The 25,712-nt window shown below is 42.6% G+C and overlaps 1 protein-coding gene across 1 annotated transcript in view; it reads right to left on the bottom strand.

Annotated features, from left to right (window-relative positions):
- Hunk (hormonally up-regulated Neu-associated kinase) overlaps positions 1 to 25,712 on the bottom strand; it is a gene marked incomplete in the record, with an annotated part of 116,498 nt that overhangs the window by 29,842 nt on the left and 60,944 nt on the right. The window contains 3 exon segments of the mRNA XM_013504110.1: positions 5,990 to 6,117; positions 15,173 to 15,308; positions 21,034 to 21,089. Coding sequence (XP_013359564.1) covers positions 5,990 to 6,117; positions 15,173 to 15,308; positions 21,034 to 21,089 — 320 coding nt within the window.

The raw sequence follows: 25,712 nt of genomic DNA, 5'->3' as shown, positions 1-25,712 counted from the left end.
ACTGTCTTGCAATGTTAAAAAAAAATCTTTTGTGTAGTTTTGTACATGTCATCCAATTTCTAACATACCCACTAATAAGCTCCAGAAAATAATATTAGTTTGCTTGGTTGCCAACCTCTTCTATCTTTTTCTCCAAAGCTATTTTTCAGTTTTCTAAGAGAATCTTGCTTTGCAAGGAAAAGTCATACAAATTCTCACTGTCACATCGGCTTTCAGTTGTCATTTCAATACTGTTCTTAAAAGAATGATGGGCCTTCTGTGAACACATTTTCTGTAGGGTGAAAAAAAGGTTCCAAGAAGGAACCTTTCATCAAAAAAGGGGCCAGTTGAGAGGCGAGAACCAACTCAGGAGAAGAAGCAGCCCTTGCTAGGTCCCCCGCACTCTTCCAGCAGGTCCTATGCAGCTGATGAGAACACAAGAAGGTCATCAGTCTTCACGAATGTAGCGAATAAAAATATAAAGCTATGCATAGACACCATACAAATCACATTGAATACCATAAACTTTACTTGCTTGTGGACCTGGTTCAATCCCCAGCATCACCAAGCAAACAGATACTTTAAGTTTTATAGCTGGGTTTCCAAATCAGATCTTCCTAAACTATTATTTGATGGTCTGGAAAGCAAATAGAGCTCCAAAAAAAAGTTCCTGTCCTGAGCCCCTTATCACCTTTCCCTCAGCACTGCTATGCTGTGAGATCCCCTTAGATCATAAGGAAGTGTACCTATTGGTCCAAAGGGAAAGATGTGGGCTTTGTGAATTGAACTGGCATTTCTGAATAACCCTCCCTAGGGACCTGAATGACACTCCCAGGCTACAGCGTGGCTTTTTCATCATATGATTACCCAGAGGAGCCAAGCATAAACCGGATGTGCGTTTCTGTTCTATTTTCATAACCAAGTGCTCTACATCTTCGCAAACTGCTGATGAGTGCAAGTAATTTTAGTTCAAATCTCTGCTGACGAATTTTATTTCTTTGAACGTCATAAGCATTGCATTACTATCCTAAAAGGACTTTCAGGACATCCTTGCAACTCTTTAAAGTTTTCTTTAGGGTTTTGAAAAATCCCTATCTCTGGGGCAGAAAGGATTCCAATATTCCCCACCATCCGGCACAGCAACCTGCCACCCTCCAACCCTTGAACCCTTGGGCCTTCAGTCTGGCCAGGCACATTAGGATGAGTCATATGGAGTACGCTGTCACCCTGCTCAACATAATATGAGCTACACACTCCTGTGGGGCAAAAGATCCCGTGCTTTACTTCCTGAACCAGCAACTTCCAAGTCTGGACCAGCACAGGTGAGCACCCGGATGTTATGTCAAGGTTAAAGGTGACAAAGTCATCAGACTTCTCCTGGATGCTGCCTGTTGCCTGCAAGTGGATTCTATACCACTGGAGGCTGCTTCTTCATTACCTCCCAGGCTGAGAATCCTGTGATCATCCAACACTTCGACCTTCTTGGAAACCTTAACTAGCACTGGCTCAACAGTCAGCAACGCTAACACCTTTCCTTCAGCTTCATGTCAGCGCATCTGTGACACACAGCGCTTTTAATCAGAAGTGACTGGAATGTGCTACAAACGCTGCCACCAAGGTTCAGTGATGAAAGAATAAACTGTCTGAAGAACGTCTAAGCCCTGAGAGGCATGCACTCTGTGATACGTAAGTGCCAAGAAGCAGAAAGATAAAATGGCCCAGAAGAGAGAACTGGAAATACTCCCAAAGCTTACGGTCTCCAACTATGTGGCAGAAACAAGGGGTGATTTTTTGAAAGCATGTTTCATGAATTCACAAGGGAAACGATACTGTATCTTTTTTTAAACTCAAATTTGGTGAAAATTCTTCAAACTGAGTATAAAAAGAGTACTAGGACATAATAGATGGGATCGTTACAAATATGAGTGGCATGCTCATCAAACTGATAAAAATGTGTGTTCATGACACACAATACAACTGACATCTTTTCTATTTGGATTGACATCGTCCAAAACACAAGGACTTAAAGACAGTAGATAATGTCCTTAAATCAGGAGGCGGCACATCGTGCTCAATGAAATAAGGCAAGGAGAGAAGTACCATGGTATGGTAGAAAAATCTATTTTCACTCAGTCAGACTTAATCCTTCTGAGACTCAGTTTCTTCACTGGTAAATTGGAAATAATGTTATTTCTCTTGCAGAGCTATGTGCAAACAAAATTAACATTAAAAAAACCCATGTACACATAGTCATTCAAGAAATGGCAAGAAATGTATTAAAAAGCAGTATTTATGGGTGTAAGTGGATAATATCAGAAGAAAATATAAAGGTGGACCACACTTATTAGAAGGAGGAGAAAATAAACTTGGTAGAGTATATGGAGCCACAATCATTGGGGCAATCAGAAGGGCAGCAGCTGATCCCCAAACCAGAAGTCATTAGTTTATAAACAAGATTGAACACCCTGGGCTATATATGCAGCTGGTGCACAGCTCCGAGCCCTACACTGGCCCAGTTCTCAATCTTGAGTGTTCAAATGACTCCATCGGCCACCTTCCCAGGCCACACACACTTCAACCCCAGAGTCAGCAGCCTAGATTCCCTGAGCATCGATCATGTGCAAACACTACACTTTACACCTGGTACAAAGAAATAAAGCCTAGTTGTAGGACAATAATGAGGGGGGCACCAGACTCCTTAGTTGGAAAATCAGATCTAGAAACGCAATTGATGATTGAAAAGTCAAAACAAGCACACAGAGTATAAGAGCACCATCAAAGCTCTCTACTCAAAGCAGAAGCATGTGAAGTCAGACCCTACTCCTATGATACTCAGATTACATGGAATATTTTTAATACTCCTTTTCTGCAATGACATTTGGACTGAATTTTAACATTTTAAGGCACATATTTTTTACTTCTTTAGGGTTAAATTTAATTTTCCCGATCAAAAAAACACTTAGATCTCAATGTGCTAAGGCTGAGTGAGATGCCTGGGAATAAAACCACGGTATGGTTCTGAAGTCATGAGAATGTCCTCCTTGTATTACCCACCTCCAAGCCCTTGCCTAGCTGCCCAGCTCAGGGCTGTGCTGAAGTAAGGACGAATTCTTGCTCCTCTTATAGCCTGTGTGTGGTTCATGCTAATGCTGTTCACAGTAGGTCTGGCTTTCATGCTAGGGTTGCACTGCCTTCCCCCAGTGCTACAGTGAGGCCATGTTCCATGTTTCAGAAGCTTGAAGGTACGAGTGGAAGGAGGTTTCACGCCGGTGGAAGTCTCTTTCTCTTCTGCTCATTCCCTTTACGTGGATCAGCAATGTTGAAAATGAAGGAAGCATCAGTCTAGAGCCTTAAGACAGGCAGAACTCTTTACTCCTTGATCCAACTCACCATAGATACACGAGTGAGAATAAACATTTGTAGTCTCAAGCCACTGAGAACTGGAGGCTGATTATTACTGTAGCTTAACCTGGCCTCTCGTGCCTAAATCAAGGAGAAGGTGGCAAATTAAAAGTTCTCCTGCTCCTCCAAGTCCCAGTAGGATTCACAGTGAGCACCATTTGCCCTTCCCAAGGATGTGGGTATAAACATCCTTCTACTGTTCTATATGTTGGGTCATTTAGGACAAAGCAGGCTCTGACCATCAGAGGAACTTAAGAGTCACTCAGAGACGGAAATATTTATCACTAATCCTACTCTAAATGGATTTTGCCTGTAGGACTACAAAATGGTACAGCTTCTCTGAACGAAAGTGTGGCAGATCCATACAAAACTACATACCTGTATGTGCTTATTATCTGACCCAGCAATTTTACTGTCAGGCATTTGTCCCAGAGAAAAAAACCATGTTTATACCAATGCCTGTACATGAATATTTACAGCATCCTTCCTCATAATGGTCTTAAACTGGAAGCAGCCCAATTATCATTCACTGGGTGAATGGTTAAACATACTGTGGTATGTCCACGCCAGAAGACACTGCTCAGCAGTGAGAGGAAACCCAGTTCCGAGGCATGCAGCAATAGCAACTTGGGTCTCAAATGTATATGCAGCATTTTTGAAGTGACAAAATTACAGTGACAGAGAACAGGATAGTGGTTGGCAGGAGTTAGGGAGAGTAGAAAGCCAAGATGTGGCTGTGGCCATGGAGATAGCATAGGACCCTTGCAATCAACTACACTACATCTGCACTGTGGTGGCCGTGCCACACACTGACAAGTGGGACAAAAATCACACAGAACTAAATACACAGCAACGTGCATATGAAAGCATTCAACATTTGTGAAATTGGAATAAGGTCACGAGAGAATCAACAGTAATTTCCTGGTGGTCATAACATACTACCATTACACCAGGTCCTGCCAGTGGACCAGACTGGGTGAAGGATAGATAGGCCTCTTGTTATTAGGACAACTGTGTGAGAATCTTCTTTTCAAAAAAATCTTACTTGTTTAAAAGAAAAGTAAAACCATCCCCTCTACTCTCTACCCCTACATCCTGAGGTTTTTAGATGCGGCACATACACCATCACATACCACACATTTCTACAACCTTTCCCATTGATAACACTGCATAAGTTCCGTAAGGAAAGAGATTGTTCTCCATCTTCCTGCCACCTGGATCACACCCAGCACATAGTTGGTGCACATTTTATATGCGTGGAATAAGTGAATGACTATGAAATGTGAATGAATGAATGCAATGCATGAATGAACAGTCTTCATAGTGCTCCGCAGCACTTTCTACATTTCTGGAAGTGCTAAAACTTATATATAACAATTCCTTCACCATTTTTGCACATTTCCTAACTCTGAAAGTTATGGCTCTCAGTGCAGAAATATTTCTTTTAGAAGACAGAAATGTAATTTATCTTCCCAAGGACATAAAGCCTCCTTCACTTTCAACCTCCAGGGATTCTGCCCTCCCTCACAAAGGTGAAAGTATGGCCAGAATTAGAAAATTATGCACTGGAACTCATTTCAGCTTGGATTCCACTGGTGAGCACAAATTCAGAGTCAGCTTGCGGATGCTTTATTAACTCAAGAGAAAAATACTTAACAGCAGTAAAATAAAGTGCTGTACTATAACCATATATCATAAGTTATGAAGTTAAATAGTTGCTTTTGTTTTCTTTTGTTTTTTGAGACAGCATCTTGCTTTGTAGTGTAGACTGGCCTTAAACTTGTAATAACCCTCTTGCCTCAGCCTCGCGGGTGTTGAGATTACAGGCTTGTGCCACCATGCCTGGACTGAATTATTCTTTTTTAATTTTTTGGTAAAATGCCTCATCTCAGTGAAGCTGAGTTTATTTCAAGAGGACAATGAAAAGGGCCATCTAAATCAGCTCTAGCCCACATACTTGATGTGAATTTTGAAGCAAACAAAAAGAACTAACTGTGCTAATTTACTGAATTTGAAACCAAACCTTAATACCAACTGTTTACGGAAATGTGAACCAGCTAAAGTTTGCGAGTACTTTTCAAACACACCTGATGATTCAGTCAGATGAGTAACTGAACCTACATACACTGAAAAGCTTTTGAATAGGCTCAGAACCTCACATAACCCAACAAATTACAGACCCAACCTGAATGAAACTAATATTTCTTTACAGTGAGTTGACTGAAGAAAACATAATAGAAATGTGATTATAAACCTTTTCCACGCCAAGACTATAATATGGTGAGTTTTAAAACAATCAAGCCTGCAATTACTTTTCAAGTGGAGAACAGAAGATCCTTTTGATGTGTGTGTTTTGCGCAGAAGGAGAAAGGCGGAAGTTGGGGCTCTGGGATTACGAAGGGAAAGGAAAGGTGAGAGAAGGGCGTGGCTGGCTAGAGATGGGAAGCCAACCACCTCTTGAGACTTAGTCTTGAAGTGGGAGGAAACTTACAGTCATGGGATCGTCATAGTAGCACTGCCGCCAAACAAAACACTGCTTGGCGGATGGACCCACACCAGTCTGGACAAAGGTCCTGAAACCCTGAATCCTGAGCAGCGGGTGCATTACCTGTGGACAGCTGGGTGGGAAGGGGGTTCATTTCTTTGTCCACCATCTTCTGGTACAAAGCCCTCAGGCTGAAAGGCTCCACTGTGAAAGGCAGGGTCCCCGTCAACATGGCATACATGTTCACACCTCTGCAAAGAGAAACCAGAGCATGAGACGGGAATGAGGCTCCGGGGTGGGGAGGAAGAGGACACAGGCTTAGCAGAAGCTTCCGCATCACCGCTGTCACACATCCTTCCTGGTCGTCCTTCTAGCCCCTCAGCAGCACACTGCGGCTTCGACACTGACAGGGTCAAGCGCGGGCACTGAGTGTGAGGCTCCACCCCGGCTTCCTGAGACAGCAAGAGTGTAGCTCCCAGAGCCACCGCCTGAGGACAGAGCCACCTCCCTCTCTGCTTTCTCAGTCGCGTACAGGTTCTGCATCCCTGTTCCAAAAATCCAAAATGCTCCAAATTCTGAAATTTTTTGAGTGTCACCATGATGTCACAAGTGGAAAATTCCACCCCTGGCCACATGGGACAGGTCGTAGGCAAAGCACAGTCACACAAAAGGTTCTGTATAATATTATCTCCAGGCCATCTACCTGAGCTATCTACGAAACATCGAGGAGTTCTGTGATTAGACTTGAGTCCCATCCTCAAGATGTCTCGTTATCTATCTGCAAATATTCCAAAATCTAAAAAAAAAAAACCAGAATGTGAAATAATTTTGATCCCAAGTGTTTCAGATAAGGGGTACCCAACCTGCAGTGGGAAAAAGTCAAAAACAAGGAATTTCAGACAAAATCATGTTTTAAAAAAAGTGCCTGGACAATATTAGGAACCTCAGATAAAAGTAGTCCTGCCACTATGTGGTCTTCCAAGTATAACTTGCAAGGCAGAGACTGCAAGAGGCCAAAGTAAAAGACACACAGCAAAGACCCACCCGGAAAAACCGGTACCAGGTGGATGAGCCCCCTCGGTTACCACTCAGGCCTTTGAAAATAAAGCCTCCTAGCAAAACCTGGTATTTTGCTATCTTCTTGAATTTTGCCTTGGCTTGTCACTAGAGAAATTCCTTCCCACTCTTACTTCTTATTTTATTATTTATTGTGTGACTGCCACCTGGCCTTTGCCCAATATCTCAGCTGTGGTTGAAATACCTTCTGAGTGGGCTTAGCTGCTTATATCCAAAGCCAATCTAGCAATCTAGAGAACAGCAACATCTTCTTGGAAGATTTTTATTTTGCTGATGTGCAAACCTAATATCATTTTGATGAGATTTCCTGACGGGGATAAAAAGCCTGCCAGGCAAGGAGTCTCCATTGCTCAAAAGCACCCATGGGAATATGTTTTTTAAATGGCAATGGGATTTCCAGTCAAAACAAATCCAATGAGAGTGACTGAAATTAAGAACCTGGAGGCCTAATTCCACCAAGACGCCTCTGAATTACTATGCTCCAGATAATGACAGGTACCAGAGGCCACAGGCTCCAGCTAAAAATCATTCTCAGATTTCAGACAGATGCTAAGACGGGTTCCTGCCCTGAATTCACGGTGGAGTTAGGGGGACAGATATACAAATGTTCATTCCACACATTCCTGTAGGGTGCCCCTCCAGCCCACACAGGGTTATTGCTGCTGGGTGTTGGTGAAACAGAGAAGGGTATCACCATCTTGGATTCTGGCTTGGGAAGAAACAGGCCATGGACAAAAATACCCATAAATAAGCACAATCCTTTCAAGTAGTGAAGTGCACAGAAGAAATAAGAAAATGCTAAATTGCATTGCTTCTGACCACCGCAGGAGTTCAATTAAGGGAGACAAAGGATGTGAGAATGAGGAGATAAACTGCATAAACCAAGAAACAGAGACATGTTGGGCATAAAGGTGCATGCGGATAATCCCAGCACTCCAGGAAGCTGAGACAAAGGGATCCCAAGTTTAAGAATAGCATGGGCAACTCAGCCACTTAGCAAGAATCTGTTTCAAAATTAAAAAAAAAAAAAATTGTAAGGGTTCAGTGTCAAGGCCCTGGCTTCAATTCCCAGTACTGAGAAAGGAGAGAAGGAAGGAAGGAAGGAAGGAAGGAAGGAAGGAAGGAAGGAAGAAAGGAAGGAAGGAAGGGAAGGAGGGGAGGAGGAGAGGAAGGGGAGGAAAGGGGAAGGGTGGCGAGGGAGAAAGGAAAAAGAGCAAGAGAAAAGAAGGAAGAAAAGGAGACAAAAATAAGCAAGGCATGTGCAGAGCCGTTCAGATGGTGATTATTGGTGTGTGTCTAGTGGAACATGATGAAGGAATACGTGACCGACAGGGATAACTGCACTCAGATGGTACACAACAATTCAGGTCACACTAAACATCAGCCCCTGCATTATATTAACGTTGCTTAGTTGGAAGATTTGGGGGATCTTTTAGTCTCGGTCATATTTAATTTTCAAGTTGGTTTGGGTTTTTGGTGGTACAGGGTATAAATTCAACAGTTTAATTCTGCGTTCATGCACGTGTAAAGTAACATTTAAATAAAAATAACCTAGGTCAACGTGTGAGGTTATCAAGAATGTTCTTCCTTTAATAGGAAAGCATGTAACACTCAATTTGAAGAATATTGCTCTATGGCCCTTTTTATATTCTCCTTTATCTCTGGGGACACATGGCGTCATGTCACTGGAGGGCAACATCAAACAGTGCAGAATGCACCTGCGAAGTAGGATATCACAGTGATGGTGAGGAATCCCCCAACTCATGGGGTTTGGTGAATGGGTGGAACAAGAGGGCCAACTCTTTTATGAATGTTTCTTTTTTGAGACCTGGAGACATCAAACTGTTTGCTCTCTTACCATTTATCCACTTCAAAAGATGACCAAAAACTCATCACTGCATGTTCCCTCAGTCTTTGGTCTCTTCATTATCTGGCTTGGACCACAGATAAAGGTGACAGATGCTTCTCTTAAAGATGGCACCAGTGAATTCTGTTGCCCAACCACAATACAGCAAGTGCTTTCCATAGAAACTCTTGCTTACTTTATCACGGAAGTGCTTGGTTACTTTATCAAATTGACACCAGAATTACAGATTTCTTGGGAATTCACCTTCAACAAAAACAGTCATAAATCCCTATGTAGGACCTAACTGTCACCCCAGGGCCTTTTATCTATAAAATATGGATAATAAAGCTATCTATCTCTCAGAGCATGAGAGTCAAATGAATGAAGCCAGAAGAAGAGCTGCATGCTGTGCTGCTATAAATTAAGTAATATGATCTAATGTTTCACTTAAAAACTTAATAGGAAGCCAGGGGTGGTGGTGCAAGCCTGTAATCTCAGCACCCAGGAGGCTGAGCCAGGAGGATCACTGTGAGTTCAAGACCAGCCTGGGCTACAAAGTGAGCTCAAGGCCAGCCTGAACTGTATAGCAAGACCCTGTCACAAAAAGACACACACACACAAAAAAAAACTTAGTAAGAAAAAGTTGCAATTACACTTGTGCTCTACTGCAAAATAATAATGGATACAGAGCTTCACTAAACAAGATGGTAGGAGTTTTGTTTTTTTTTACTGTCTTTAAAATAAAAAAAAGAAATAATAATAATAATAATAATAATGGAAAGCTACACTGACAGTCAGATAGGCCTAGGAGAATTTAAAAGGGAAACCACATTGGGCATTTTAATTCCTCTCCCCTAGAGTTTTCATACATGTTTAATATCTGGATAAAGAGAGATCTTGTCCCTCTGACATTTCGCAAGTATGCAAGAATACCAAGGGGAAAATGTGGAATGCAGTCTATAAGCCTCCGTAATCCCACAGAATTAGGAGGAGTTTCAAAACATGTCCAGAATTTCCTGATAGGTCTTTTGAAATACTGACCCAGGGCTTCTTACTTTTCCTGTGGCAGACACGAGACCCCTAAGAATCAAAGGTAGTTTTAAAGAAAGAGTGTGATTACAGACAGGGAAGAGGGAGAGTGCCGGGCAAATACTATTACCATTTTTCAAGTAACAAGAAATCCGGGTGAGTTCCTATTGGGTGGAGACAAACTCAGGACACTGCCCACTGTGGAATATACTGGTGTCAAAAGAAAGAATGACACAGACAGGCAGCTGAAAGCAGGAAAAGTCCCAGGAAGTGTAAATGTGGAATCTTAAGTCAAAAGCCAAATGGTGGTCCTGACATTTAGTTTGATACACAAAAATATTCCCCGGAGGAAAAGCCAGGGTCCCACCTGCCATCCCAGAGAGAAAAGAACACACAGTCACTGCTCCCTAGAAGTCACCAGAAACGACCAAGGTTCAACAGACAAAGCAAGTGACAAGTGCCTGTCCCCATGGGGCACATGGATGGGAGCCTCAGAAACCCCTCGTTTATGCCTACGGGCAGCTGAGACATCTTTGAAGTCATACCTTGCTTCTGCATGATTCTTTAAGAAAGACACTGCCTTGGAAAAATAAAAATAACTCTCCATCTGAAAGCAGTATCCTTCCATCTCTCAGCGTCAACTTTCAGTAATACAACTTTCAATTTAAAGTCCTGAAAGTAGAATAGGAACAGATCCGTTCTTTTAGAGACTCTCAATCTTTAAGCTGACTCCACTGAATGGTCTGTGTGTGTGTGGCAAGAAATTATTTTCTCGTGGCCTTTAAGACGTTTGTCTCTTTTCTTTTCCTCTTGCCCTCTTCCATTTGCAATGCACATGCTGGCTCCAAAAAGAAAAAGGTATTGGATTTTATAGCCTAAAAATATCAGAAACTAAAAGAAACTTCTTTTTAAAAGTCAAAGCACTGAACTTTCCAAAAGGAACATTTGTCTCCTCTTTCTACTTCCCTGCCAGTCTTCATATTGAGAGGTCGTGAGTGAAGGAAAAGTTCCTCTGTGCCTGATCCCTGACAGTAGCTCATGACATCTGGTAGTATTTTTACAAAACACTGGGTCTGAGGCATGGAACAAATTCTCCTACTTCCCCTCCTGAACACCTAGTTCTATATGGCGATGAGAGAACTGGAAACAAGATGGTGTCTCCTGGCCAACTTGTCTACCCAAAGACGCTGCAGACCGACAGATATTTCTCTCATTAAGTGAACACAGACGCAGTGACCTAGGGAAATGGCCTGGATGTGCTGTGTGTGTCTCTCCACTAGACACCCAATCTTCACGCAGATGCTTCACCTATCCTGCAAGCCCCATGAGAGCGAAGAACAGATCTGATGGAAAAAATATTACATTCTCCATCCTTTGGAGACAGAACTTTTCATGCCCATTTTCCTTACTCTTAGGGACTCACTGAAACTCTCCAAAGAGCACTGTAAGATTCTGAAAATAAAGTTAATTTTGATTCTTTTCCATTTAAAAAGTACATCTGCAGTAAGGTTTTGCTTTGTTTTTTTTTTTTTAAATTAGCATACATGCCATTCTGGAGAAAAGCAACCTGGCAATAAGAAAAGTTGGATGCACAAGGATAAACGTTTTGGTTTTATACCTGAAACGGCATTCACTTGAGATGTATATACATATATCTCAGGCATCTGAGGCAAAAAAAAAAAAAAGTGAATGGTTTTAAGAATATTTTTATGGTCCTGAAAATAACAGAAAATCTCTAAGAAAGAGACATTTCCATTTGCATCGTTAATTCCCGCCTCACAGGAGGAGCATCAGGAACCCCACATGTAGAGAAGAGCTTGTAAGGTCTCCACGCCTGACGGGCTAGTTTTCTTCTTCAGTCAGGCTCAGAAGTCTCAGAGCAAGTCCCTATTAAGCCACCCCCTCTGGAGAAGGGGGTCTGCTTGTGATTTTGGAAGTGAACTTTTTATTCTGGGGCTGTTTCAGAGCAATAAAAGAAGAAGACATTTTATAATAAGTGTGTCTAACCCAGGAAGAAAATTGGTTCCATTTTCACTCTCATCTTAAGCAGCTTTTAAAATTAAATTCTCTTTGGGCTTTCCATTTCCAATTCTACCAGCAATGCCACAGGCACCAAACAGAAACATAACCTGTATCTCAGACACAATACCCTAAAGCAGTGGAAAATAATTTCCTTAAGAAGGCTATGAGGTTTCATGTTTTTGTCAAGATTAAGAACAATGATAATCAGATGTTCCACACTCCCTGGCCTTTGCACAAGCTCTGCCCTCTGCCTGGAAAGCTTCCCACCCCTTCTCTATCTGACCAAGTCCACGCACCCCTGGGGAACAGATTAAATTTCCTCCCCTACTCTCATAACCTGTGTCTTTGCCTCTTCAGCTCCACCCAACTCAATGTATTTGTTCACAGTTAAACTTGTAGGTGAGCAGACATCTTTGCTCAGCCTGTGCTATGGTTTGGTAAGTGTCCCCTACAGGTTCACATGCCAGGCTTGGTTGCTTGTAGGGGGAACTTTGTGGAGCTGGGACCGAGGGGAAGATCTATAGGTCATCGGGAGCATGACCTTAAAGGGGCTTGTGGGGCCCCAGTCCTTCCTTCTTTTTCACTTTACTCCCTCGCTTGTAATATGAGCAGTTTTACTCTGCCACACGGTCCCACCATGATGGGCTGCATCAGCACAAGTCTGAAGCACAGCGGCTGGCTGATCCATCACGGTAAGCTAAAATAAGTCACCTAACCCATTTATGTCAGGTGTTTATTTGTAGTGATGAAAAGCTGATTAACACAGGCCACTGTAACAAAGTGCCAAAGACTGAACAGCTCAAACCACAGACTATTCTTAAGAGTTCAGGAGGATGGAAGTCCAAAGTTAGGGTGCCAGCATGGTTGTGTTCCAGTAAGAACCCTCTTCACGGGCTGGGGTTGTAACTCAGCAGTACAGGGCGTGCCTGGCAAGCACAAGGACCTGAGTTCTATTCCCAATACCAAAAAAAAAAAAAAGAACCCTCTTCATAGTACATGGAGGATCACTTTCTTGCTGTACCCTCACTCGGCACAGAGTACAAGTGTGGCACTAATCCCATCATGGGGCCCCACTCTCATGACCTCATCTAAATCTAATTAATGCCTAGAGGCCCTATCTCCAAATTCCATCACAGTGGGGATTAGGGGTACAATATCTGAATTACAGATTGGGAACACACTCAGTCCATAGTACTAATCAAGTGTGTTACAGTACAAAAAAAATGTTTTAATGATTCCATTTCCTGGCCTTACCCCCATAAAGAGTGAGGTCTTTCCTCCTGACTCAAAGGTTGGCCATCCAGCTGGCTCTGCCCAAGGAGCGATTAACAAATGTGACACGGATGCACCTGAAAGTCTTGTGCACTGGAGTTTACTCTCTTTCTCCAGGGACTTTTCCATCACCGTCTGAATGGATTTCTACATATTTTGTGCTTTTCTTGTGTCTCTTTCCCAGTGAACTCCGGAGCTGAGCCACCATCTGAAAGACCTGTGTCCACATGGCATTTTCTCGGTTATTAAAGGCTTTTGCATTCATTACTTTCTCTCACCAGGACTAAGAACATGGCCTCACTGGAGCTTTGAAGAGCACCAGCAGCTGTGTATCACCTTCTAGGGGGAAACATACAAATAAGTGGGGGTTAGAAAAGTGCAGCTGCCTCCAGTGTAACCCAGCTGCCTCCAGTGTAACCCAGCCATGCCAGGAACCAGGACGGAGCAGGTAAGAGAGACGACAGCACCTGTAGGGTCCAGAAATCCTGGTCTGGCATCTTCTCCATCTCTCCTTTCTGATGCCTCCTGCCATTCTTCCTAGGTGTATTTCTTCTTCTTCTTCTTCTTTTTTTTTTTTTTTTGGTGCTGGGAATCAAACTCATAACCTCATGCTTTCTAGGCAGGTGCTGTGCCACTGAACTATATCCCCAGCCCCAATCTCGCTAGGTGTAGTCATTGCTTCTGCTTAACAGATAGAGACAAAGCAGACGGCAACAGACCAAGTGGATGGGAAAGAGCCCTCACAGAGGCACAGGGAACTTGACTTTAGTCATGGGGCCTAAAACTGAGAAACAGGGAATATGAATTCTTGCCTCAAGCCAAGTGATGTAGCAGAAAGAGCAAGAACAAAGTCCAGCCTTTTCCCAAGCTCTGCTTCTCATCTCCACGTGCTGTCTCTCCAGACGGGAAACTGATTCGCTTCCACGTCACAGTGAGCAGTACGGGACAGAAATCCCATCCTGGGGCTAAAGAACGCTGTGGCCCTTGTGAGGAGACACAGCCTAGATGTCCTCGTGCAGCTCCAACAACCCCTGCAGCTGCCTCCTCCTACTAGAATTCTAGATTGGGAGGAGACTCTTGCTTCACCTGACATGGCCCGGAAAAGGTCCCTGTCCCCAGGCTGAGCCTCATCACTATGACAACTGGGGACAACACAGTATTTTTCATCCGCATGAGAGCAGGACCTCAGGGGCAAACTGTCACCTGCTTCTCAACTTGCAAACCTCTCTTTCCCTTTGGTCATCAGTGTCTCTTATCTTCTATGTCGCGGTGGTCACATAACACCCTTGGAGGATCTCTTGATCTCTCATGCTCCCTATTTATTTATGCACAAATTCTCCTTTCATAGTTTTCCATTTAACACAAACACGTTCCCCAACTTTTCCAAGATGGCCCTTTCCCACTGGGAAGAGAGAGGGTGAAGGGATTTACAAACAGGAAAATGACAGACTGTGACAGGTGCCGAAGAGGCAGTGAAAAGGCAAAGCCAGCACAGGGGGACGCAGAGCCTCTGCAGTGGCACCACTGGGTTTCCGCAGGAAGGTGGGAATTGGGGCGGGGGGCATTTGAAGAGCACGGAATGGCATTTGGGAAAAAGGAAATGGCAGGTGGACAACCCGAGCTGGGAAAGGTGAAGAGGGGCCGGTGTATCTGAAGAATCAAGGCCAGAAGATGTGGTGAGGTACAGAGAAGCAGGCAGTGAGTGGAGGTAGGATGAGCTCCACACGGACGTACAGAAGCCGATGGGAGGATCTTAAGAGGGGATCTGTGCGGGTCCTGTATCCACAATGTGAGGTCTGTGAGGCCAGGACTTGGCTTGCTTCTCTTCCCAGTACCTGGATGAATCCAGGATAAAGGCCATTCGGACCGTTTATGCAGAAAAGATTGACAGTGATGCACAAGAGAGAAGAAAAGCCGGGCTCCGAAGAATCACTGATGATCTGTTGTTCCAGAGCCTATCCTAAATATACTCTCATCAAACCTGGAAGAACCATTTCATAAGGAAGGAGCAGCGGAGACAGCAGGAGAGAACACGGACTTTTATAAGCTCAACAACTCACATGGACCAGACATCGATTTTGGGGCCGTATTTCTTCCTGGCGAGCAGTTCAGGCGCGGCATAGGCGGGGCTGCCACACTGTGTGCTGAACGGGTCTGAGTAACCCAGGATCCCCGCACAGTTGCTGAGGCCAAAGTCTGCAAAGAGAAGAGGACAATTGGTCTCCAAATTACAAAACTCTATGAATTGCAGAAATGAAGAGGGACAGGAAAGGGGGTGGGGTGCAACAGGAAAGGAAACATTCTCTCAGGCTAACACATAATTTAGCATCCAAAAGGAAATCCAGCCGCTGCAAACCATAACCTCTGGACAGGAGTCTCAAGACAAAAGAATGTCAGGTGGTGGTTCCCTTGCTTAACTGGAACATTTTACCTCAGTCCTCACTGTAAAATCCAGCTAGAGCTAACAGCATGTTGAACCAAAACATATTTCCGTCAAATCTTGTAAGTGAGTCGTCCAGGGAAAGGAGCGGCCGTGCTTTCGAGGACTAAGGCAGGAAGAGAGCACAGGCAGACAGGCTTGGAGTCAGCAGTCTGGCTTCCCAGAGGGGAGAAGTTGGAAGACCGAGCTTTCTCTGGCTGGATGCTGGTGTCACTCTCCGTGACACGCGATCCAGCCATTTACAGCTGACTTCTATAGCTGAGTGTTTGCGTTTCATAAAAAATCTTTTTTTTTTTAAAATTCTTCCCATCTGTATGCAGCACATATGGAAACTTGAAGAGGGGAAAAAATATACTCAACAGTTTAGGCAACCCTGCAAGTTGGCTGGAAAAGTAATGCCGAGAGGCTGGCGAGGCCAACCAGACACGGTGACCTCATGGCGTTGCTTTGTTCCTGGAACATGAAGGCGCTGGGGAGAAAAGCCCAATGATCTACAGCTACGCTGGATCTATTATGCCTTTCCGGCAGTGTTTACTTTTGATCTTAAAGATACTGCAGCTGCCGGGCAATTAGAGAGCTGTTAGTGTTATGCCCTCCCGGTATCTTCCCTCCATCTTTGTTAATCTCAGAATTAAGATCACAGCTCATCCTTTGAACTTCAGTGTAAATATTATGATTCTACCCCCCAGATAGAAGACTCTCAGGCTACAGGGCTTGGGTAGAGAGACTGGCTCCAAGTCTGGAACAAAACCCTGGTACTTATTCAACAGGCACTATTTATGTCTACTTTCATTACTTTCTCGCTTCGCACTAACGTGTCTCCACCTGCAAAGCTGCAGGGACGTTCAGTAGGGAGAGAGCCAGAATCCATGAAGTTACCCACACCCGATGGCGCAAAAGGACACAACTGACAAGTTTCCCAACAGTCTCTGGATTAGGCTATGCAGGGAAACAGCTTTTCTACAGAGAACCCTACCGGAGGAGAAGTCTAAAATCTCTTTCAACTCTGAAGACCACCCAAACCCTTCAGCTCAGACTCTGGGTAAAGAGTCAGAACGTACAGTACAGACTGGCTGACCAACCAACCAGGAAAGCTGCACGTTTGAACACTTAACTTATGTTTTCTTTCGTTTTGACAGTTTCCTTTTCCCTCTCATCCTGCCACCTCTGCCTGTCTTCCATTACTCCGTTTCTCTCTCCATCCCTACCCTCAGTCTCTTCCCATTTCTTTTCCTTTCACAGCAGACCCTGTAGACCCTGCAGAGAAGTCCTGTGGGAGTCCCGGAAGGTCTCTGGGCCCCATCATAGGAGGAGTTACTCGTCATAGAGGACCCGAGGGACTCCATCCTCAAGCTCCAGCATCTTAGATGCAGGATCATGGCGGGCAATGGAGGTCTGTTTCATTGCTAAGAGCACCTGCTATGGGAAACTAGAAAGACAGCATCACAGCACGAAGATGACAGTACAGTATTATGGGTAGTGACATTTTTAAAGGAAAGCTTCATGGACTGCTATCCCAGAGGCCTAGTCTCAGGGGCTGGGGATTTAGCTCAGCGGCACAGCACCTGCCTGACAAGAGCGAGGTCATGAGTTCGATTCCCGGTACCGGAAAGAAAACAAAAACAAACAAACAAAAAAATCCAGAGGCCTCGTCTCACAGGAGTCCCACAAAATCTACCTCTACATTTCTAAGATAAAAGCCAAAGACTTCAATCCTCCTGCCAGCAGGACTCCAGAACAGCAAAAGGGCATCATATTCAATTCCCTTCTTCGACTCCCCTGATCTGGATCTCTCAAGAAAGGCAGGGAAAGGAGAAATAAGAGATCAGATCACCCTCCATTGTCCCTGGAAAGTTAGAGAACAGACTCTGGCCTTATCTTAAACCCAGTTTAAAGAAGATAAATTAACAGTGGATCTGGGGAGAGGTGGGAATACAGTCTACATTTTAAATGACATATGTGGACCTAGCTGAAAAGATTTGATTTAAAATGCACTGTGAAAAAATAACCAGCATGTTTCACATTTGTAATTGTAATTATTAAAATTTTACACATATGCCTATAATTAGAATTGTGAAACTAGAGAGAACTTTGCCTCCCAGTAATGTCACATAGGTCTGCCTCAATTAGATTTGGTAAATACATAAGCTAATTATCACTCAGTTTTTCTGAGAGCTGCAAAATGAATCTCAAAAGAACACCCAAGTGCATACTGCTTTGGAACATGGACAAAATTGTTCTAAGCTGTGGCTCTTCCATTTAAAGATCATACTAAACTTACCAAACATCAGATTGCTTTTTTTGAAGAGGGAAAAACATCCTGACTGAATCAAATCTTACTCCTAGTAATTCTAGTGAATTTGAAATGTGGCTTAAGCAGATTTATTTAGACCAAATTCTTTCAAAGAAAGAGAAACTATTAAGAGGAAATGATAATAGCTATAATCACCTTTGAAAAACAACTAGGTAATTCCTTTGAAGAAAAAGAGGTACAAAGCCCTTTCAAGTTACAAAAAGACTGGGAATGCAGACCTTTGATCCATATTACCCAACCCAATGTAAGAAAACACACAAGCCATTTAGTCTCCTTCCCTAGAAATTGAAGAAATGGAGATTTTGCTAAACAAATGTAATTCCCAGTTGCCTCCCAGGGTGGCCTAACATCCATTTACAGGTGCCAGCTCAGGCTCCTTAGCTTTAGCTGGTCATGAGAAAAACGGGAGCTAATGAAAGAATTCTAAATGGTGGGAAATCCCACCATTAGAGCCTTCATTCTAGCAATTTTGAGAATCCTGGATCCTAACACCTAAGTCATTTGCCAATAAACTAGGCCTATTTTGTCCTGTTAAATTAAGTTTGGCCTAAAGCTGCCTCTGTACATATCTTAAGTTTGGCCTGAACACTCCATCATACATGGTGGTTGTAACCTAACCTGATGTGTAAACAGAGTGCAACCTACTATTATAACAAAGACCTGAATCTCAGCCAATCACAAGCGGTCACCTGTTCAAACCTTATGTGTGTAAGCTAGTTTTGAGTTGGAACCAATTAGGCTCACTATAACTTGTTTCTGTATGTCACATTCTTTTCTCTAGGTATACATACAATCTACCCATATGGTGGGCAAGGCATCTGAACCATTGTTCAGGACTTCTGTCTACTTCTAGGAGCTCAAAGCCAAATAAGGTTTGCAAAATTATATGTGTTGTAATTTCATCTTTTACAGTGCAATATCTATTTAAGTGCCAATGCACAGGGTGCCAGCTGAGAGGTGATGACTGAGGGATTTGAAGAACAAAGTTCCTGACTGCCAAAAAGCAACTGCCAAATTCACTACAAGGTGAACTACAGCTCTACTTTCGGCATATCATTTCTCCATAGTACTTGCACAACATCTCCTCTAAGAGGTTTTATTATTCAGCCTATATGTGAGCTACTTATAAATGCATCTGCTGTTTACAGTGACTCGTTCTTCCAGAATCTTCTGAGGAAACTTCTAATCATTGAAAAAGTTTGTGCTGGGCTGGGGATAGAGCTCAATGGCACAGCGCCTGCCTGGTAAGTGCAAGGTCATGAGTTTGATTCCTGGTACCAAAAAAAAAAAAGAAGAAGAAGAAAAAAGTTTGTGCTTTTCAATATTAGTTACTTCACAGGACAGTTTAATAATGGTCATATAGGCCTAGTGCTCGAGCGGAAAGAACAGCAAGGCAGACAAGTGAGGCACAAGCGAAGGATATAAACAGTAAGGCCAGTGCTTGCTGAAATCCGGAAACTACCCTGGGCGCACTGCTCTCTGCTTGACCTACTAGCTTTACCTACATGACACACAGTAGAAGTGAATTACTCTTTGACTATACTGTAAACCTGGCCCTTATCAAGCCTGTTTTCATATAATCTGTACTGTTAGGACAACTCTATCACAGTCACTTGCACATTTCCCAAAGATAAACTACAGTTTACCCGGGCAGGAAATCTTTAAAAAAATCTCCTTTCTTCCATTCCTCACTCCCCATCAGGAGATTCCTTAGCTTAAGGCCCAAGGTCAGACAGCACCTTGGTTCACAGGTTTCCGTACCTGGTCCTCCAGGCAACTACAGCACAATAGTAAAACAACATGACCAAAAGAAGACCCTTTGAATGGTCTAAGACTCTGCCAAGAACAGATTCTTTAAAATGCTTTGGGGGAAAAATTAGTTTCCTCTTAAATGCTAATCTTCTAATGATGGGTATATCCATCACCACAGAGCAGTGCTGCTTGGCCCCCTAGCACAAGGCCTGGAGACCCTATTCTTTCGTACTTATGCCTGGCGTGTGTTGGACACCGGCTATGATTCCAAGGTACCTAGTAAGTCATCTGAATGATATGTTTTGGGGAGACTATTTTTAAGAGATATGTTTTGAGATGATTTGCAACAGTTGCTTAGCAAAAGCTCCTTCCTGGGTACAAGAGTTAAATTACCAAAGTCCTGTTGGTCCTTCTCTTCTCCACTAAAATAAGGCCTTTCTAAGCCATTGAGGTAGAAGAAATTACTCATAGTTGGTGTGAGAAAATAGAGAAAAGAGAAGAACAAAAGATAGTACAGGCGGCTGGGGATTTAGCTCAGCAGCACAGTGCCTGCCTGGCATGCGCAAGGTCCTGAGTTTGATTCCTGGTACCAGAAAAAAACAAAAACAAAAAAACAAAAAAACCAAGATAGTACAGTTTAATATCAAGGCATAAAAACAATGACCAAGAGCAACTATAGGGCTGGGGATTTAGCTCAGTGGTGTAGCACCTGCCTGGCAAGCATGGGATCCTGAGTTGCATTCCTGGTACAAAAAAAAAAAAAAGCCACTATAGAGGCAAAACAAAACTAACAAAAACAGCTGAATTCTTTCAGAGAATAAGCCACAAAATGAGTTCACTTATGGGTTCTGAATTATGAACCAATGATGAATTACACCACCCTGGGTGGAGCCTCCTTCCAACTGGTACAGATTCTAATGACCCCTCTGTGGGTAGCCACTATCACACTATGGGATGAGGATGAAGATCATATTGATTGTATTCCTTATTTGGGGCATCCAGAAATTCACTAAAAAGTGGAATAAAACATACAGAACTTATAGGCAGTAGTTCTGAACCAAATTTATTTTCCACTATTTTTAAGCAATGATTCTGTTAATCTGACTAAAAATCGCCTCCATGTTAATTTAAATAATCCAGAGAAACACGTTACCAACAAATACTTATTGATTGATTGCCCAGTCAAGTTACAGTATTTTCCCTGCCCTAATTATGTTTAGATTATTATTTAAGTAAGCTATTAAATTACTGCTAAAATTAACTTTCATTTTCAAAATTATTATTGAACATTAGACACAAAAGAAGGTAACCCAGAAGTTTGATTTGACATAGAGCAGGGATAATTTTCAAGATTGAGAACCGACAACACAACATTTAAAAGATAATCTTGCTTAAAAAAAAAAAGAAGGTCATACCAATCAGCTTGATATTATTGTCTTCATCTAGTAGCAGATTTTCTATCTTCAAGTCTCTGAAATAAAACCACACAACATTTCAGATAAGCATTTGAAAGAGCAGCATGACACCTTGTTTCTGACGGGAAATAAACTGTTTTAGAGCCACTTTCCACCAACTCCTAAAGCTTTTTTGCTAAAACTCACTCAATCATTAAGTAAATATTTATAAGACACGATGCAATTACTTGCCACCAATGAAGGTGACAAAGGATTTCAGAGAAGGCAGAGAGCAAAGACTGCAAAAGAAATCATGAAAAGTTTGCAGCGGTGGGACCCACACTGAAACCTGAAGGTTAAAGAGCAGAGGGTTAGAAGAAGGCAGAACACACCACTGAAGACAGAGGCTGCTTCGGCAGGCAAGGAATACAAATGTGGCCAAAGGCCTATGACCCTGTGAGAAACATCAGCCAGTCAGGAGCAGATCTGGGGAAGCAATTCAAAACACTGGAAGTTAATTTCAGTTCTTGACCTCCATGTTGGAGCCCGAGTGTCTGCTGGTGATGATATACTATTAATTTACTGAGCAAGTAGATAATACCATGGGCATAATAATAGATTCCAGAGGTCAGAGTCATAATCTTTGGTGTTATGTCCAAGTATATGTTAGCCTGACGTGGTCAAAGGAAATTGAGTTTACAGATAAAATGCAGACTGTTAATCAGATGATGGGTGGTTACATCAATTGACACGGAAGTGACAGAGGGCAATGGAAAAGAGCGAAGCAGGGTCACAGTGAGTGCAAGGTGGCTGACGCACCTGTTAGTCAACTGTAAGCCCCTTGAGGGGAGGGAACATGTCTGTCTTGTTTACCACTGCACTCTACATGCCAGAAACTCAGTAAATAAAAATAAATCTAGATTACCAGAGAGATTTTGAATTTTGAATTTCAGAGGTGAAGTATATATCTGGGCAAAAGTACATATGTGGGCAAAAGAATATATTTGGTCATCAAAGTCATCTAGGTCAACAATAGTTATAAAATCTGGCCTCCTAAATTGTAGCCTGTCAACGCAGACGCACCTTGAATAGTAATTATGAAAGAATATTTTTTCTTCTGTTAAAAAAATATATATAATTTTAAAATCTCTTCCATTGTTTTGAAACACTCCTTTCTTGGTCCAGCTTTTATTTTCCTACATTTGAATACAGAGATGGGCAAAAGATACTTTTCTTTTTCTTCTTGTCTCCATTGTAAGGTACTGAGTAGCATAATTGTGATAAAACAAACAAAAATGGCATTGATATACCATATCAATGTCCAGAAACCACAGGCAACTGCTGTTGCCGGGACTGTCTGTGGTAAATAGGACAGCAGCGCCCCATTTAACAGGGACAGTTGCTTCAAAGCTTGGTCCCAGTACTGCCAGCCCATCCTGTTTCACAAGAGAAGCCAGAAATCTGGATTTGGTCTCAATTTTTAAATGTTGGCAGCAAATGCACATTTAAAACAATAACAACACTATGTGGGCCAACCTCCCAGGCAAGATGTGGCCTGCCAAGTACCAGTTTTCAACCTCAGTATAGGTAGAAGATGAGGCTTAGAGAGGACACGAGATTAGCCAGGGAGAAGGTAGAGAATATGAGAAAAAAGACCAAAGGCAATATGCAGCTGGGAAAGGACCACTCACAGAGGGCTGAAAAGGAACCAGCGGGGGCAGGGGAAACCAGGGAGGCTATTCTCATGTGAACAACTCAGGGTGAGATTTCCAGGCAGGAAGAAGAATTGAGCAGTCAAATGGTAAGCTCTACAAAGGATCCAATGGATTCCAAAAAGGAGGACTGCTGGTAGCCTCTGGACTACACACTCGGATATAAAAGATCTGTGTTAAAATGTGCAGTTAGGAAAGGGAAGTAGATGTTCCCCATCTAATGCTCTCATAATCATACAAATGAAACAAAAATGTCTGCTTTTAAAAGGTATCACATATGTCCAATATAAAGTGACCCCAAAGATAAGGTGGCCCCTACCTCTTATTCCAATAGGAAGACCTTGCCCCTTAGAAAAGAGGTTTTGGAAAACACAGATATGTAATATTTAGAAATGCAATGGAATTATCAAGTGACTATTGCTTATCTGTGAAGCGGCATCACCGTCCTATTTAAGGTCATATACTAAAACGTTAGCACAGTTCATTTTAGAAATGTTGTTTCCATGCCCTCATATTTCATGAAACAATTTTATTCAAATGTGTTAAGGCAGAAGCAAGATGGCTCTTTGAGTACAATGTTTCCAGAGGGACATGATCTGTCCATTGGGCTGTGATGGTTGTGATGAGTACTTTTTGAATCTTCGTACGATATGCTCTTGCTAGAAATCTTATCCCAAACCATAAGCACCCATTTAAAATCTCTGTAAATTACCCCTTAGTGAATTGTTTCCAGTCTCTTGAGTTGTTGCAACTCTGAGGCCATCCAGAGTTGTGACTAAAGCCATCTAAAGTGGCTTTGCTTCCCTTTCGACCAGATTCTAGACATTTGGAGGTGACTAAAGTACCCAAAGTGACCGGTGAGTCAAGTCAAGGTTAATGTGTGTGCTGTTAATCTTCACTGTCAACTTTGTTGGATTAAGAGATTCCTGGAGAGGTGACTGGATTGTGAAGTCACCAAGTTGGTCATGGATTAACAGATTAGTGAGTTCATAGCTGCATGCGCTCTTAGGAGGCAGGGCTTAGTTAGAGGAAGCGGGTCATGTGGGTTTGACCCTAAGGACCATATCCAGTCCCTGGTCCCCTCTTAGGGCTCTTCTCCTGCTGTGTGCTTCTCAGGTACCATGCATGAAGCCACTTTCCCCCACCAAACCCTTTCACCACATTTCTGCCTTGGAATCAACCAAACACTGGTTGAAACCACAAGTCAAAATAAACCCTTACCTGTTTCAGTTGTGTATATCAGATATTTTGTCCAGCAACAAAAAGCTGACCAACACAATGAGAATGTGTCTTCTCCAACTAATATTTTGTGGTTGAAAATAAAGCAATTGAAATGGTGCCTCCATGGTATGAAAGATTTGTGAGGACTCTTTAAGGCATTCTTCTTCTCTGAAGATAATTAAGACACCATATAAACCTGACTTCTATTCAAATGTACCGCAGAAGTTCAAAATACGTATATACACACACACACACCACTGCCAGCAACAGCCCAATTGCGATTCTGTGAAAACTGATTAGATAGCAGTAGCACTATTTAAATCTAACACAAGGCCGCAGTTTGTTTCAAGTGAAATTAAGCCTCTTTGCCTGGGAAGAATGGAAGTCACACTAAGTCATTAAAGAGAAATTTGGTTCAGAACAATTATTATTGAGAAAAACAGATTAAAGAGGCATGGTAAAATAAAGCAATTGCCAAGAATAATAAAACTAAAGTATGCAATTCTGGGGCCATAAAGGCGTAGCGAACAACTAAAATGATTAGGAAAATGATATAAATGAAAGAGTAAAAATAAGAGAAAATGCAACGGAAAAAAAAAAAAAACACTTTTAAAATCAGAGAAATGTCATAAAACCAGGAGAGGAAGTGTAAAATTATAATAATCATGAAAAATGAGAAAAATAAATTTGAAGGTGCTATCTTCCAACCCATTGTATCCCAAAGCAAGCAACTCCCAACACTTAGGAAAAATGGATAGAACACCCTTGGTTAATGGAGGGTATTTGCCTTTTGTCCAGGACTTCGAAAGATTCCAGCGATAACAATCTGACTGTCTTAAGGCTCCATGACGAATTAACAGAAAGGTGCGCTACATTAGTCCCTGTCCATGTGATCAGAATATTTTACACTGCCAAATGAAAGAGCCATTCAATCTCTTTTGGCTTTATTTATTGCTACTTCCTGTTTGTCTTTTCAAGTATATCTGAAAGAAGGGCAGGACTGTTTTCCTTCTTTCTCTTTAGGGAAAAAGTCTCTAAAGTCAAATTTTGTTTTGGTTTGGGTTTTTGGAGACACTCTCACTACGTAGTTCACGCTGGCCTCAAACTCATGGCAACCTTGCCTTAGCCTCTCGAGGGCTGGCCTGACAGGTCTCTGTCACCACACCCAGCTTAAAGTCACTTTCATTAAGTACAGTCAGCCCTCTATGTCTGTGGGCTCTGCACCCTCAAATTCAACCAACCTCAGATCAAAAATTTTCATGGGGAAATTTTTCATCTGTACTAAACGTTTTTCTTTGTACCACACAACAAGTATTTCATAGCACTTGCGGTGGGTTAGGTATGGTAAGTAACCTAGAGGTGATTTAAAGTGTGCAAAAGCATTTGGATAGGATCTGCACCACTTTATATAACAGACACCTGTGGGTGGTGTCCAGAGGGGTCCTGGAACTAATTCTTTGCAGATCCTGAGGGAAGACAGTATTTACCCAAATGAGTGGAAAACTTGCGGACAAAAATGGTTATAGAAGCTTTATGCATACTTTCCCCTAACTGGAAGCACCCAACATGTCCCTGAGTACATGAATGGAGAAACACACTGTGTTATCCTGCAACATTCAGCAATAAAAAGAAAGGAGGGGCTGGGGATTTAGCTCAGCGGCAAAAGCGCCTGCCTGGCAAGCGCAAGGTCGTGAGTTCGGTTCCCGGTACCGGAGAAAAACCAAAACCAAAAAAAAAAAAAAAAACTAAAGGAGAAGAAAGAAACAG

Source organism: Chinchilla lanigera, unplaced genomic scaffold (genome assembly GCF_000276665.1).
Source record: "Chinchilla lanigera isolate Chin_1 unplaced genomic scaffold, ChiLan1.0 scaffold00006, whole genome shotgun sequence".
NCBI lineage: Eukaryota > Metazoa > Chordata > Mammalia > Rodentia > Chinchillidae > Chinchilla > Chinchilla lanigera.
Note: the sequence above shows the minus strand (reverse complement) of the source record. Positions and strands in the feature narration are given on the sequence as shown.